Below are 14,175 nucleotides of genomic sequence, written 5' to 3'. Positions count from 1 at the left end.
TGTTATTGATCATATTTTTAATCAACTTGCAGGCTAGTCTCTCAAAAGTTCTTGCCAACAAGCAATTCCTTTCCTGCATCACACAATGAGGTGAAGAAGATGATAAGTAGTCTTGGACTTGACTATTTTTCCATACATGCATGTCCCAACGATTGTATTTTATATAGATATCAGTACGAGGACAATGTGACGTGCCCAAAATGTCAAACGCCTCGTTATAGAGATGAGAAAGGTAAGGTCCCTAGAAAGGTATTGAGACATTTTTCCTTGGCTCCACGTATAAAACATATGTTTCAAAGTCCCGAATTAGCTAAGCTTATGACATGGGGAGCGGAGCACAAGAGCAAAGATGGAGTAATGCGAATTACGCAGGATAGTCCTGCATTTGAGCATATTGATTCGCTATGGCCAGATTTTGCAAAAGAATCACGCAATTTAAAGATGGGTGTAGCATTAGATGGTGTGAATCCATTTTTTATAAAATCAAGTAAATGGTCTACATGGCCGGTGGTAGTTATTAACTATAATCTACCCCCATATCTTAGTATTAAGAAAGAGCATTTAATGCTCTCACTCTTAATCCCAGGAAAGTGACAAGTTAAAGACCTGAATGTATATTTGGCTCCTCTCATTGACGATCTTCAAGATTTGCGGAGAGGGATTGATGTCGTGGATATGTCAAGAAGCATTGGTGAAAGACGGTTCATTATTAGTGGGATTTTAGCATGGACTATCCACGACTTTCCAGGATATGATTTTTGCTCAGGTAAATGGTTTAGATATATACATTTTCTCATGCGTTTTTTGTATATTTATTGCGCTAATAATATTTGTTATGTTTTTCATGCAGGAATAAGTACCAAGGGTTATAAATCTTGTCTTGTGTGCGGTGATTGGTTGAGATCAACTTATAGCAAAAACTTCAACAAAAATATATATCTTAGACACAGATGATTTTTACCTGAAGAGCATCATCTACAAAATAGAAGGCAAGCCATACATTTCAACGGGAAGGTAGAAGAAGGGAAATGTCCAATACCAAACACACCAAAGGATTGGTATCTAAAGTGGACTGTTGGACTCGCTATCGATTCGGAGTCGGAGATCACAAGTGGTCATGATGATGATGCTGTGAAGATGCGAGCCAGAGGAAAACGTTCTCTGGATCAAAGTCCTTCGATATGGTACACTTTGGAATATTGGAAGGTTTTGAAGATATGTCATCTTCTTGATCCTATGCATATATTTAAGAACGTTGGTCATTCGTTATGGCAACACCTTGTTGGATTGAAAGACACAATGGCAGTAAGAAATGACTTAATGGATCGAAACTCAAAGCCTAATCTATGGCCACTTTCTGATGAAACTGGACGTGACACAACCTATGAGCCTCCCATGGGTACTCAGAGCAGAAGAGGTGCATACTATCAATAAGAGGATTCAATTGATTCGTACGTCTACAGGATATGGAGCATCTTGTCCAAACATATTCACTTTAGATGACAAGAGCTTGTCTGGTTTAAAAACACATGATTCGCACAATTTTGTGAAGATAATGTTTTATCAATCTTCGCAAGTATTTATTTTCTTGCATGTTTTGTTGATTGGATTAATCATGTATACAGCATGTTCTACCCCTTGTTATTGATGGATGTACTACCCAAGGAGTCCGAGACGTAATATATCGCTTTGGATCGCTTGCAAGGTATTTATCGCTCATTAAATTTTAGTTGATAAGTTCTTAATTCAAATATAACTTTAATATCTTCTTTCTTTTATTGATAGATGGATTACATCTAAAGAAATTGACAAAGGGTTAATTCCACAAAAGAAGCGTGAATGTATAGAGCTTCTTTGTTTAATGGAGAAGTAACTTCCAACCTCCTTTTTTGATATCCAGGTTCATCTGCTAATCCATCTAGTGGACGAGATAGAGCTTGCTGGTGTTGTTTCTACTCGATGGATGTTTTGGGCCGAGAGATTTATGGGAGTACTGAAAGGTTATGTACGTCAAAGAGCAAGACCAGAGGGTTCTATGGCAGAAGGATGGATGCTTGAAGAATGCATGTATTACGTTTGTGAATATCTTGAGTAAACCGATTTTGAAGCTCCCCACGTTGTCGAGAAATTTGCGGTCTTGCCAGGAAAGCACCGGGCTTATGGCTGTGAGAGTTTGTGAGAGAACTCAACAAAAACTATATGAAGGAGTTAAACCATAGATGCCATGAAGACTAGGGTTTGGAAAGAAGTGCAATCAAAGAAGACTCACTCTTTCTCTCTTGCATTCACACACACAAAGAAAGAACGCAAAAGAGAATGTCAAAACAATACGAAGATGAAAACATCAAGGCTATGGTCATATCGTATCATGGGTAATATGAAAGGGTTAATGGATGCATTAATGGCATTCAATCTTGGTTGACCAAATAGGCTACGAATTGTTCTTTGGAATTGTAGTTTTGTGCTTACCATAATATATATATTTTGTCTAGTGATTGGGATTAATTGTGTGTACAAATCCTCTTGGTTCATAGCAAGATAACTACGCTTAAGTCAAAAGAAAAGTTATAGTCTATGAGAGGTAGTATGATGGGATCCGGTGATAGAAGTATTTCATTAAGCCTTTCTGGGCCAAAGAGAAACACTATACGTTGTTGAAAGTGTATTTTTCGGCTAATCCATACGTTAATTCTAATAGATCGTACAGAGTGAAAGCGATAGAAATGATCATCATGTGGGTTATTCATCTAGGATAGTATGTGAGAAATGTAGATATGAGAGAAGTGAAGAGATGAGAAGTTTCCCTCCCAAGACCTATTCTTGCACGTAGGCAATAAGGATACTGCGGGGAGAGATGTACCTGTAGCAAAGAGAACCTAGAGAGGATGAATTGCTAAGAATGAGAGAGATAGCTTTGGTTAAGGAGATGAGATTAGATACATATATATATGTTGGATTAGAGATGAAAATGAAAACAACAAGAAATCAAGAAAACATCAATGTAGAACACATCTTACTTGAAACCCTTCGGCACCATTATTGATGGGAGAGAGAAGAAGAGGGGAGAATTCAATGTTGATTGATACACCAAGTACAACACCTTATTTGATTAGAGTTGATCTTCCAAGGATAGCGTACAAGAATGGCTAGTCTTCCTCTAGGAGAAAGTGTAGGCTTGGGCTTATGTTAATGGGGCTAAGTACAATTAGGCATTACTACTCACTCCCTCAAGAATTCCTCTCATCAATGGCTTGAATTCTTGAGTTATTTCCAAGGAAGAAGAGGTCCCCTTTTATAGGTGAAGGGAACCTCCAAGGGTTTACACAAGAAGAGAGGAGCCAGTGTGAACAGGAATTGGAAAAGTTGGAAATGAGCTGTCCTTGCATGATGTGGGCAGACTGGGGTCCAGTATTTTGATCATATCTCCTCAACCGTGGCTCCAAATAGAAAAGTAAAAATATGGGCAAAAAATTCAGCTCATTATCTACGACTTTCATTCTAAAATAGTTTTCCAATTCGGATTGAAATCTTGTGTTAAAAAATTATCAAAATAGGATCCATTTCTGGTACCAAAAGTCTTCCTGTGGTCCCCTTAGCCTAGACTTTCATTTGATTCCAAAGGACACCTCATGCCATATGAAAGCATGACATTGCTCCTTGACAAAGTTTTGTAATCATGCTTGCAATAATGCACTAAAATAAGCGTATCTTTGAAATCATGCCACCTAGTGTCCCACTAGGATTTGATTCCCTCCTAGTAGCTATTTAAAAAGAAATATAAGAAAAGTATAAAAAATACGTAGAATATATATATATTGGAGTTTACCCTAGATATAGGATTTAGCTAGGGTGTGAGATGATAATAAAATAGTAGAAATAAAGAATCAATGCTTTTTGCCCCAAGTTAAAGAGGCAGAGCTATTGATGCTATTCCCATAGTATTTTCCGATGGTAAAGTAAGGATAGGTTACCATTGAGAAAAATAATAGGATGAGATAGAAGGCTTATTATTATACTTAAATATGCATATGTACACTATAGAAAATATAATTATGTATCTAAGAAAATACAAGATAGATCTTGTAGCATGCGTTCCCACTATGTACGTGTCACAGCACGACAACGTATGGACAAATGAGTCTTCTTCTACCATGTCAGACGAGGTATTGTCTGGTAAGGGAGTCCCTTTTCGACTGAAGATCCAAGATAATTTGGATATTTCTACTTTTATTGTCTATAATAGCGAATGCATGCAACAATTTTTTGAGGAGTACGAGGAGAAACTTGCAAACTAACGAGTTGGCAGACATAACGAAGACGTACCTTCTTTCATGGATTGGTTATACACCCATATGCAACGGGCAGATAGAGATCATGAGACAATCTCAAGGGAACAGAGAGACTTTATGATCGGATGTGAAAGAAAGGTAACTTTTGGGCTTTGAAAACTTTAAACTAAACAAGCAATATTCCTTTTTTTCTTATATCATTTATATATTGATCTAGGCTTGAATGTATAAAAACATGTGGGCTTATGGTCAACATCTTCGAATAAAAGCTATTGACGACTTACATCTAGCTCAAGATTCTTCCGTTGTTGCCTCTTTCAAGCAATTATCACGTGCAAGTTCAAGAGACACAAATCTTGTTGATAGAGAACTGGGTTATGTGGGAAATATAGTCGGCATTTATGAAATATCGTATCGGATCTTCAAACAGGTGAATGAAATCCCTCTTCATACAACAATGACAGGTGATTCTGAAGGTGGATTGGTTTCGTGCCGAGTATAAAGGCAATAGTGCCACAATGAAAAGAGAACCGTCCAAATTTTGGTCCGTCGACTCCTCGAAGTTAATGCGTGCAACAAGAGAGCCTTATATTCTGCCAACTCATGTTGAGCAAGCGTTCTTTTACAAGAACCCAGATTCTCATCCATGGTGGCAAGTTGTGCATGTCCAACTTAGAGGTCGTCAGTTGTTTGATAGTGTTGACCCTGAGGAAGCAAATCAGGATGAATTGGTAACATCCTCGAATCTAAACACATCCATGTTAGAGACGTGTAGAATTTCCCTTGCCGTTCATGATGACATTGTAGATGATGAGAACAACAACCATCCGTACTCTGACACTACAGACACCCAAGAGGAAGAAATAATGGATGTTGAGCACATGGAGGAAATGAACGTCAACACAGATTTAACGGCAGAGGAGTTTGAAGAAGTAAACAAAGATAATGAAGATGAGATTTTATTGACGGCTAATCTCAGAGATGACGATGAGGACTATTAGCCGTGCATATCAACTCACAAATCAACCTATATTGGGTAAGATTTAATCTCACAGTAATTCATTTTGTTAAGTCATGATTCTTATTGTTTTGAAATCTTACTAATAAGGGTGGGTGGTGGGGAGTCTCGTGGTGATAGCCCCATATGGCTAGTGTCAGGGTTCGATTCCCTTCAGACTCGTTTTTCTTTTTGTAGCTATGTACAAGGTAATCAAAACACGCCGCTGCCCAAGATACGAGGATGCTGCCACCGATAGTGAAGCTCATCTAAAAACCCTAGCATTTTTGTATGACGGATCAGCCCCGGCGTTTTTGCACTGTAGATCAGCCTCGACAGCAGCACAAGACAGATCAGCCCTAGCGTTAGCAGACTCCACCGTAGAATCATCGAACCTCACAGACCTCACCTTCCTGCAGCAGTTCCTCGCTGCATGGTCAGATCCACGAGCGTTTGCAGTTTCAACCCAAAAAACGCAGATTTCAGCATCTGCATTTTCAGCGCGGGCGTCGTTGCATCGTCGTCATCGACATAGAGTCAAAATTTAGTGGATAAAGATTTGTAGATTTCAGCCATAGCGTTTTTCAGATTCCGGCCCGTCTCGTTGTCGTCCTCATCATCGTAGACGTTGTCGGCAAGTCCATAGCATATGTTTTAGTCTCCATTATGTGTTGATCATCAAAGATACTAGGGAGAGAAATTATGAGAAATCATAATGCTTAATGCTTAATTTGCACCAAAAGGACTATTAACCAAGCACGATAGTGGATCATTGTGTAGTCCATTGTGAGGCATAAGGCAATGGACGAGATATAAAACAAACAATGAATTCACCACCCTCTGTCACGTGACACATCCAGGCCTATGTGTCCGTGGATAAGCTACAACGTGATCAGGGTTCAGTCAGTCCAGTCAGTATAGATTAGAAGTGATCTCGCACTTTTGTGAGTCTATTCGTAGACCGTGCATGCCCAGTCACTTAGTGTAGATGCATATCCATCGATAGCAGAAGCTCAGCAACCATCGACAGTAGAAGCTCAGCAACCTAGCGTTTTTGACAGTTTTCAGCATGGCGTTTTTCAGCAATGAAAGACCAGCAGATTGAGCCCCTAAAGAGTAGCACATTCAGCCCCAAGAAACCTCAGTTTTCATCCCTAAACCTGTAGATTTTCAGCGTCAAAGACCTACAGAACAGTCCTAGAATCAACATTTTTGGACATAGTCGTAGATTTCAGTCCATAGCATTTTTAAACAGCAGATACGAGATTGCAGATTTCAGCCCTTAGGATGGTGTCATCATCCCGATCATCATCACCGACATAGCCTAGACTTGCATCAGTTCCATGCATTTAGCTTGATCCAGTTTGTGCAATCATAAGTAGACCGCTCGTGCCGGCGAGAGTGCGTGCAAATGGTCCGTCGACTCCTCAAAGTATAGATTAGAAGTGATCTGGCACTTTTGTGAGTCTATTTGTAGACCGTGCATGCCCAGTCACTTAGTGTAGATGCATATCCATCGATAGCAGAAGCTCAGCACAACCTAGCGTTTTTGGAGACCCATCACCTAGCGTTTTTGACAGTTTTCAGCATGGCGTTTTTCAGCAAGGAAAGAGCAGCAGATTGAGCCCTTAAAGAGTAGCAAATTCAGCCCCAAGAAACCTCAGTTTTCAGCCCTAAACCTGGAGATTTTCAGCATCAAAGACCTACTTAACAGTCCCAGAATCAGCGTTTTTGGACATAGTCGCAGATTTCAGCCCATAGCATTTTTGGACAACAGATACGAGATTGCAGATTTCCTCCCTTAGGACAGTGTCATCATCCCCGTCGTCATCTCCGACATAGCCTAGACTTGCATTAGTTCCATACATTCAGCTTGATCCAGTTTGTGCAATCATAAGTAGACCGCTCTCGCCGATGAGAGTCGGGCCTTCGGAGGAGGGTTTTACAACGTCTCTGGTGTCGTATCTCTCTTCTCTCTCTATCTCTCAGTCTCATTCACTTGCACGCACAGTGTCCATTCACCTTGTTTGTGATCATTTCAATCTCTCACTAAGAACGAACGTCTACTACAGCCTCATGTGTCCTTTCCTCATCAATACGCACCAACAGTCACGGTTGCCACTACAAGAGGCTATTCATATTAGCGACGCTCACACAGCGACGCTCAAAAAAAAAAATCCCGGCGTCGCTATGAGCGTCACAAATTTACAAAGAAATTTGCGACGCTCATAGCGACGCCGATTGGGCTAAAAAAATAACAGAGAGCGCCCAAAAACTCAGATCTCAGATCTGAGTTTTTCGGCGCCCTCAAGCAAGGAGCATGTAACGCTCTCTCTCTCTCTCTCTCTCTCTCTCTCTTTCTTCTCCACACACACACACACACACACACGAGGAGAGGAAGGAGAGCTAGGTATGCTCCTTCCCTCTCCTCACTCTCATGTTCCCTTCCCCTCTTTCTCTCTCCCTCTCTCTCTCTCTCACACACACACATACACACACACACACATAGTGTTTTTGAGAGAGAGAGAGAGAGAGAGAGAGAGAGAGAGAGAGAGAGAGTACAAACATAAACAAAAACGCACACACACATACATAAACAAAGAATGCACACACACATTGAGAGAGAAAAAGAGAGAGAGAGCATGCATAAACAAAAAATGCACACATTGAGAGAGGAAAAGAGAGAGAAAACATGCATAAACAAAAAACGCACACATTGAGAGAGGAAAAGAGAGAGAAAACATGCATAAACAAAAAAATGCACACACATTGAGAGAGAAAGAGAGAGAAACTAATTTAACGTTGTAGGAAACTAATTAAAATTAAAAGACCTAAAGATCTAGCCGACGAGGAGTTGAACTCAAGACCTATTATTCAAGAGGGAAATGGCATAACCAATCTATCATACTTGGCATGGGTGATAGAAAGGTTATACCATTTATCTCTTTTTATTGGCACACACATCCACACACGCGCACACACACAAGAAGAAGAGAGTTATAACGTCGTAGGAAACTATCCTAAAAGACGTTAAAGATTAGGTTAGATGTAGACTTACGTTAAATTAGATTTAGGTTTATTTAAGTTAAATTAGATTAGATTTAGGTTTATTTTTAATTAGATTTACGTTTATTTACGCTAGATTTAGATTTACGTTATATTAGATTAGATTTAGGTCTCCATAGACTGTGATGTCTGCATGAAGCGGGTGAAGAAAGCCCTCAATGGAATATAGGGTATTGCTGCCTTCACTCATGGTGGGCTCTGTCGATCCAAAAGTACCGGTGAAATATCTTCAGAAGATAGGGAAGAAGGTGGATCTTCAGGGCGGCAAGAGTCACTACATCCCCGACACAATGACCATCTAGACAACCTCTAGTCATTCAACAGCAACTTCAAAGTTAGTAACAAGAGCAAGAACGGTCTAAAGGGCCAATTGCTGTCGTCAGATGTAGATGGAGATGAGGCAGCGTCACCGCCGGAAGTTAACTCTCACATCTTTAGTGATGAGAATGCCAACTCTTGCCGAGTTATGTGAAAAATTATGTGTTAAATCAGTTTTAAGGTTCTTATAATCCCTGTTAGTTTAGTTCTTTGTTTTTAATATAACATAATTTACATTAGATTTAGATTTATGTTATATTAGATTAAACTTAGGTTTATTTAGGTTTATTTAGGTTTACCCACACACACACACACACACACACACACACAAGAAGAAGAGAGTTTTAACGTCGTAGGAAACTATCCCAAAAGACGTTAAAGATTAGGCTAGATGTAGACTTACGTTAAATTAGATTTAGGTTTATTTTTAGTTAGATTTACGTTTATTTAGATTTACGCTTATTTACGTTAGATCGAGTCCACGCAAGAATTACTTACGGTTTAGGGTTTAGAGTTAGACGAACAGTGAAAAGATCTACTGTGAAAAGATGTTAAGATGCTGTGAAGTGCTACAGCTAGAGAAGAGGCAAAGGGGTTTTGTCCACTACATGCAGTATCATGTAGACGTGGGTCTGTAAATTTCTTGTACCCACAAATATAGGTATTGACCAATAAAGACGAGATTATAACCCGGTGGTTCTGATCTCCGTGCACCTCTAGACCGAGGTGTGCGGGGATTGGACATGCCTAGAGAATGTGAGGTAGAGAGAGAGAGAGAGAGAGAGAGAGAGAGAGAGAGAGAGAGAGAGAGAGAGAGAGAGAGAGAGAGAGAGATAAGACAAAGAATGCCAATAGAATATTAAATTTGTTGTCCAGGTTATAAGATTTTTATCCTCATTATGAGTAGTGACGAGGATGTGGGACCGTCCAACCGAAACACCTATCTCTCAACGAGGGTCTTATGTCCTTGTAATCAATGCAAGCATGCCGTGCGACGGACAAGACGTGTTTCTTTGCAGCACGTTCGCGAATTTGGCGAGTTCGATCCATCTATTATAGATCGAGTTGTTGCCAATTATAACTCGTCGGACTCTGACGCTGGCCAACAAGCAACAATCTTGCAACCCAATAGACGTGTTCGCAGGCGCTTTGGTCAAGCAGCATATGTGAGGCCACAAGATGTAGCCTCTGACAGCTCGGGGGATGATCATGCAGAGCACATTCCCAACGAGGCAATGTTTGAGCCCAAGATTGATGAAATGATCGAGATGATCATGGATTCAGAAAGGCTTATCTATGATGATATGAAAAGTGAAGCCGATACGCCATTGTATAATGGAGCACGTATGTCTAGATTGAAAGCACTCCTGGTTCTTCTCAACATGCAGACAAAGTTTGGATGGAGTGACACTAGTGTCACAGCACTTTTCAGGCGATCTATTACAATTAGTTTACTTTAATAAAACTCTACATGTATAATGATGTGATAGATTTTTACACGACTGTATCGTATTTTTATGTTGTGTAGATTGCTTAAAGAGCACATACTACCACAACTAGACAGTGACAATGTGATGCAGATTCCCGAGATGAAGCAAGAAAGATTTTGCGAAACTTGGGGATGGATTACAATTCTATCCACGCTTGTCCTAATGACTGCATTCTTTTCAGAGGGGAATACATAGACATGGAGAAGTGTCCGAAATGTGATTCCGAAAGATATCGAGTAGATCTCCACGGGACAAAAATTCCACAAAAGGTTTTGCGACATTTTCCTCTGCTTCCTCGCATCAAGCATTTCTTCGAATGTAAGTCCATGGCCGCCCTAGCATCATGGCATGAGGAGAATAAATCTTCGGATGGTGTGCTACGAATTCCTGCAGATTGCGCAGCCTGGAAACATATAGATGGAACATGGTCGGATTTTGCCAGGGAAGCTCGAAATTTGCGCTTAGGCCTGGCTATGGATGGCGTAAATCCATTTGGTCAAAGATCAACATCTTACAGTGTATGGCCCGTTGTCATCGTCAACTACAACATTCCCCCGTGGTTGACTACGAAGAAGGGGCACCTATGGCTAAGCTTGATTGTGCCAGGGCGATATAAAGTGGGGAATATGGATGTGTATCTTCGTCCACTATTGGAAGAGCTACAACAATTGTGGATTGGCATAGAGGTGGTGGATATGAGCCGACACACAGGACGACGGAATGCTTTGATCAGAGGCATTCTAATGTGGACCATGCATGACTATCCCGGGCTAACAGAATGCTCAGGTGATCTATTGACACTCCTCACTCAGACACTGTAAATCTTGTTTTTTCCCATAGTTGATCTATTATCATGTGTATACATGCAGGGCTTCAAACAAGCGGATACAGAGCATGTGTCACATGTGGACCTAGACTGAATGCACGTAGGGCGCCCTCACTGAAGAAGCAAATCTACGAAGGTCATCAAGCGTATCTTCCAGAGAATCATGTGTTACGCGACGGCTTTTTGGGAAGAGAGCCACCAAGGATGTCTGCACAAGCATGGTTAGAGCAGAAGGAGATGTGCGATGACGGATTGCCTCCAGGGATGAAGAGACTATCTCTATGGTACGAGTTACCATACTGGCCCCGACTCATGATCAATCACTTGCTCGATCCAATGCACATATTCAAGAATGTGGGTAATCTACTATGGGACCATCTGACCGGCAAGAAAGATACTTTGGGAGCCAGAGTTGACCTTAGAAATGTGGATCGTATGGAGCAATATTGGCCGCAAACAGCGTCTGATGGATCGATAAAACTCCCTAAAGCACCATGGATTTTCACAGGAGCCCAAGAACGCAAAGTAAAAGAGACCATTCGATCTTTGCGGACCCCCACTGGCGTAATGCACTCGCTCCGAACGTGTTTTACTAAAGAAGGAAAGCTTACCGGTTTGAAGTCACACGATTGGCATAAAATGTGTCAGGTACGTTCATAGTGGACTTTAATATCATTGCATAAAATGTGGACTTTAATATCATTGCTGCACATACTTTACAGTTTATTTTACCGGTTGCCATTGAGGGATGTTTGTCTCTCGACATCCGTAACACAATCTACAAACTTGCAAAGCTGGTGCAATGGATCTCACAAAAGGAGATCAACGTAGACTCCATACCATTCGCCAAACTAAATGCTGCGGAGCTTGTGTGCATGTTTGAGAAACATTTTCCTACTACAATGCTAACCATTCAGGTGCATCTTCTTGTTCACATAGTTGATGAGGTGGAAATAGCTGGCACAGTTCATTCCAGATGGATGTTCTTCTTAGAACGTTTCATGAAAACGCTTAAGGGATATGTGCGTCAAAAGGCACGTCCGGAGGGTAGCATGGCAGAAGGTTGGTTGGTATCAGAGTCCCTAGTGTACATTGGAGAGTGGCTAGACGGATTTGATAAAGCCCGGGACACGCTATGGCGAACCATAGATGATGAGCGCATATCTGGGATTGTCATGTGCAATCTCGGTGTTGAGAAGAAGATGACGGAAGATCTAGAGGCTAAAATCAACCGATTTTGCATGCTTCACAATCCAGTGATGCAAAAGTGGATTTCACAATATGAGGATGCAAAGCAAGAGCGACAAAGGGCACGAATCGAGTGGAGACGGGGAAGACGACCACCGATGCACTATCCACGGTTCTGGAGAGCCTACCAACCTTCATGAGCTTAAGATGGTTGCACAACCAATTGAAAAGCGCACAACAATGCGGTGACGAAGTGACTGAGAAGAGTGGGAGTACTCTCGGGGTTGCGCGACCAAGGTAAGTTTGCAATGTACGACTAGCTAGTGACTTTATTTCTAAACGTTTGAACGGCCACTCATAATCTTTGTTCGTTGTAGTATAAGTCATACACAGCAGCATGGTGTAAAGGTCGACATTTTAGGGTGGAACGAATCGACAAAAAGCGTTTTACTCAAGATTGTGGAATCATGGCAAAATTTGAACAGTCTAGTCGACGACGTTCCTCTGATGCAGATCCTGTGGTGGCGGAACTCACTTACTTCGGCACGCTACAAGAGATTTTGAGGATCGATTACAGAGGATTTTTTGTCGACTTGTTCGACGTGCAATGGTTCAAGATAATCATGGAGGGTCGCAACGCTACTGTGCGTAGAGGAGAGTCTGGTTTTCTTGAGGTGGATTCTACTAAGAAATGGACTGACCTAAGAGACACTTTCGTACTACCCGAGCATTGTGAACAAGTAAGTATGTAAATAGTTAACATCCCCCTTTTACAAGTTATGTGCTTGAAAGCTCTCATGTAAGTTATGTGGCTCTGGCAGGTAATATTTCATCCTACAAAGTCTACATCAAACTGGTGGTACGTCATAGAGGTAGCCCCTCGTAGTGCAAGGACGTATGAAGGCTACCATGTGCCAATCACAACGGCATCAATGGAGGAGATCAGAGAAGATGCTCAATCAGAAGCCGCTGCGGTGGTGCCAGACGAGCATCAAGATGCTACTACTCTATATGGGGTGCATGCAGAGGAGCTACAAAATGAAACAGAGGATATGTGTTTAAACGGAGAGCTCTATATAGATATAGGAAGTTATGCTGAGTTATGCGAGGATGAGAGAGAGATCTCTTAAAGCCACAAATATTGTATTTGAACAATTTTGCTCCGTGTTGTAAAAGCTCTGGCTCTCTAAGTACCTTCCATGGTGTATAACGCTCTTTTCTACTCGCGCTCACATCTTTTGATTGAAAATTCTGAGTTTTCGACTTGCCTCTTCTATCACTCAATTCATTGCGTCATTGTATTTATATGCGTCATTACGTCATTGTATTTAATGGTCTTTGCGTCATTGTCTACTCTATTCATTCAATATTAAGTTTAAATATTCGTGTGTTTAATGCAGGTATGGATGATGAGGAGTTTCTTTCTTCTTTGTCACCGCAGCAGAGACAGTGGTACGTGGAGCGTCATCGCTTGGCGCATCATCGCGCGTTCCTACTCCATCCGCATCTCCCTCTATTTCGGAGCATTCGGCGCGCTCCGAAGCTTCGGCGTCGACGAGACGAGCTTCACACTCGTCTAGACACCGGCGCTCTAGTGGTGGCGGTGGCGGTTGTTGTGGGGATTCCGCCACCGATGCCTCCACACCGCCTCGTGTTCGACGAGGCTCTTTACCCTCCCCTTCTTTGCCCGCCCCCACACCAGCCACAGCATCGCCATCTACGCCAGGTTTTGCACGGCTGACTGTTCCTAGCAGCTACACACCTCTACCTACTCCGCCAGGAGCCACCCCACTCGACACTCCTCGCTTCGGGGCCCAGACGCCGGTGGAGACACCTGACGTCCGTACCCCCATCGACACGCCGCTAGAGACCCCTGCCGGGACACCCAGGTTCACGCGTCACCGGCCAGAGGGCTTGCCTTACTCCGTCGACTTCAGCGATGGCATCATCATGGATGATGACGGCAAGAAGGTGATCTTGCGCATGCGTGGTCTTTGCTCT

The 14,175-nt window shown here is 41.9% G+C and overlaps 1 protein-coding gene and 1 pseudogene across 1 annotated transcript; one reads left to right on the top strand and one right to left on the bottom strand.

Moving 5' to 3' along the window:
* The window catches only part of LOC147419031 (uncharacterized), a 56,267-nt pseudogene that overhangs the window by 30,592 nt on the left and 11,500 nt on the right, over positions 1 to 14,175 (bottom strand).
* On the top strand, positions 5,048 to 5,290 carry LOC147419032 (uncharacterized). The gene has a single exon (XM_086505515.1). The coding sequence runs from the start codon at positions 5,048 to 5,050 to the stop codon at positions 5,288 to 5,290; it is 243 nt and encodes an 80-aa protein (XP_086361641.1).

The sequence above is a fragment of the Adiantum capillus-veneris genome, chromosome 29 (assembly GCF_014529385.1).
Source record: "Adiantum capillus-veneris isolate H3 chromosome 29, ASM1452938v2, whole genome shotgun sequence".
Lineage (NCBI taxonomy): Eukaryota > Viridiplantae > Streptophyta > Polypodiopsida > Polypodiales > Pteridaceae > Adiantum > Adiantum capillus-veneris.
Note: the sequence above shows the minus strand (reverse complement) of the source record. Positions and strands in the feature narration are given on the sequence as shown.

Excerpts from the sequence above, each read along its gene's own strand:
- LOC147419032 (XM_086505515.1), top strand. The coding sequence starts at position 5,048 with ATGTTAGAGACGTGTAGAATTTCCCTTGCCGTTCATGATGACATTGTA.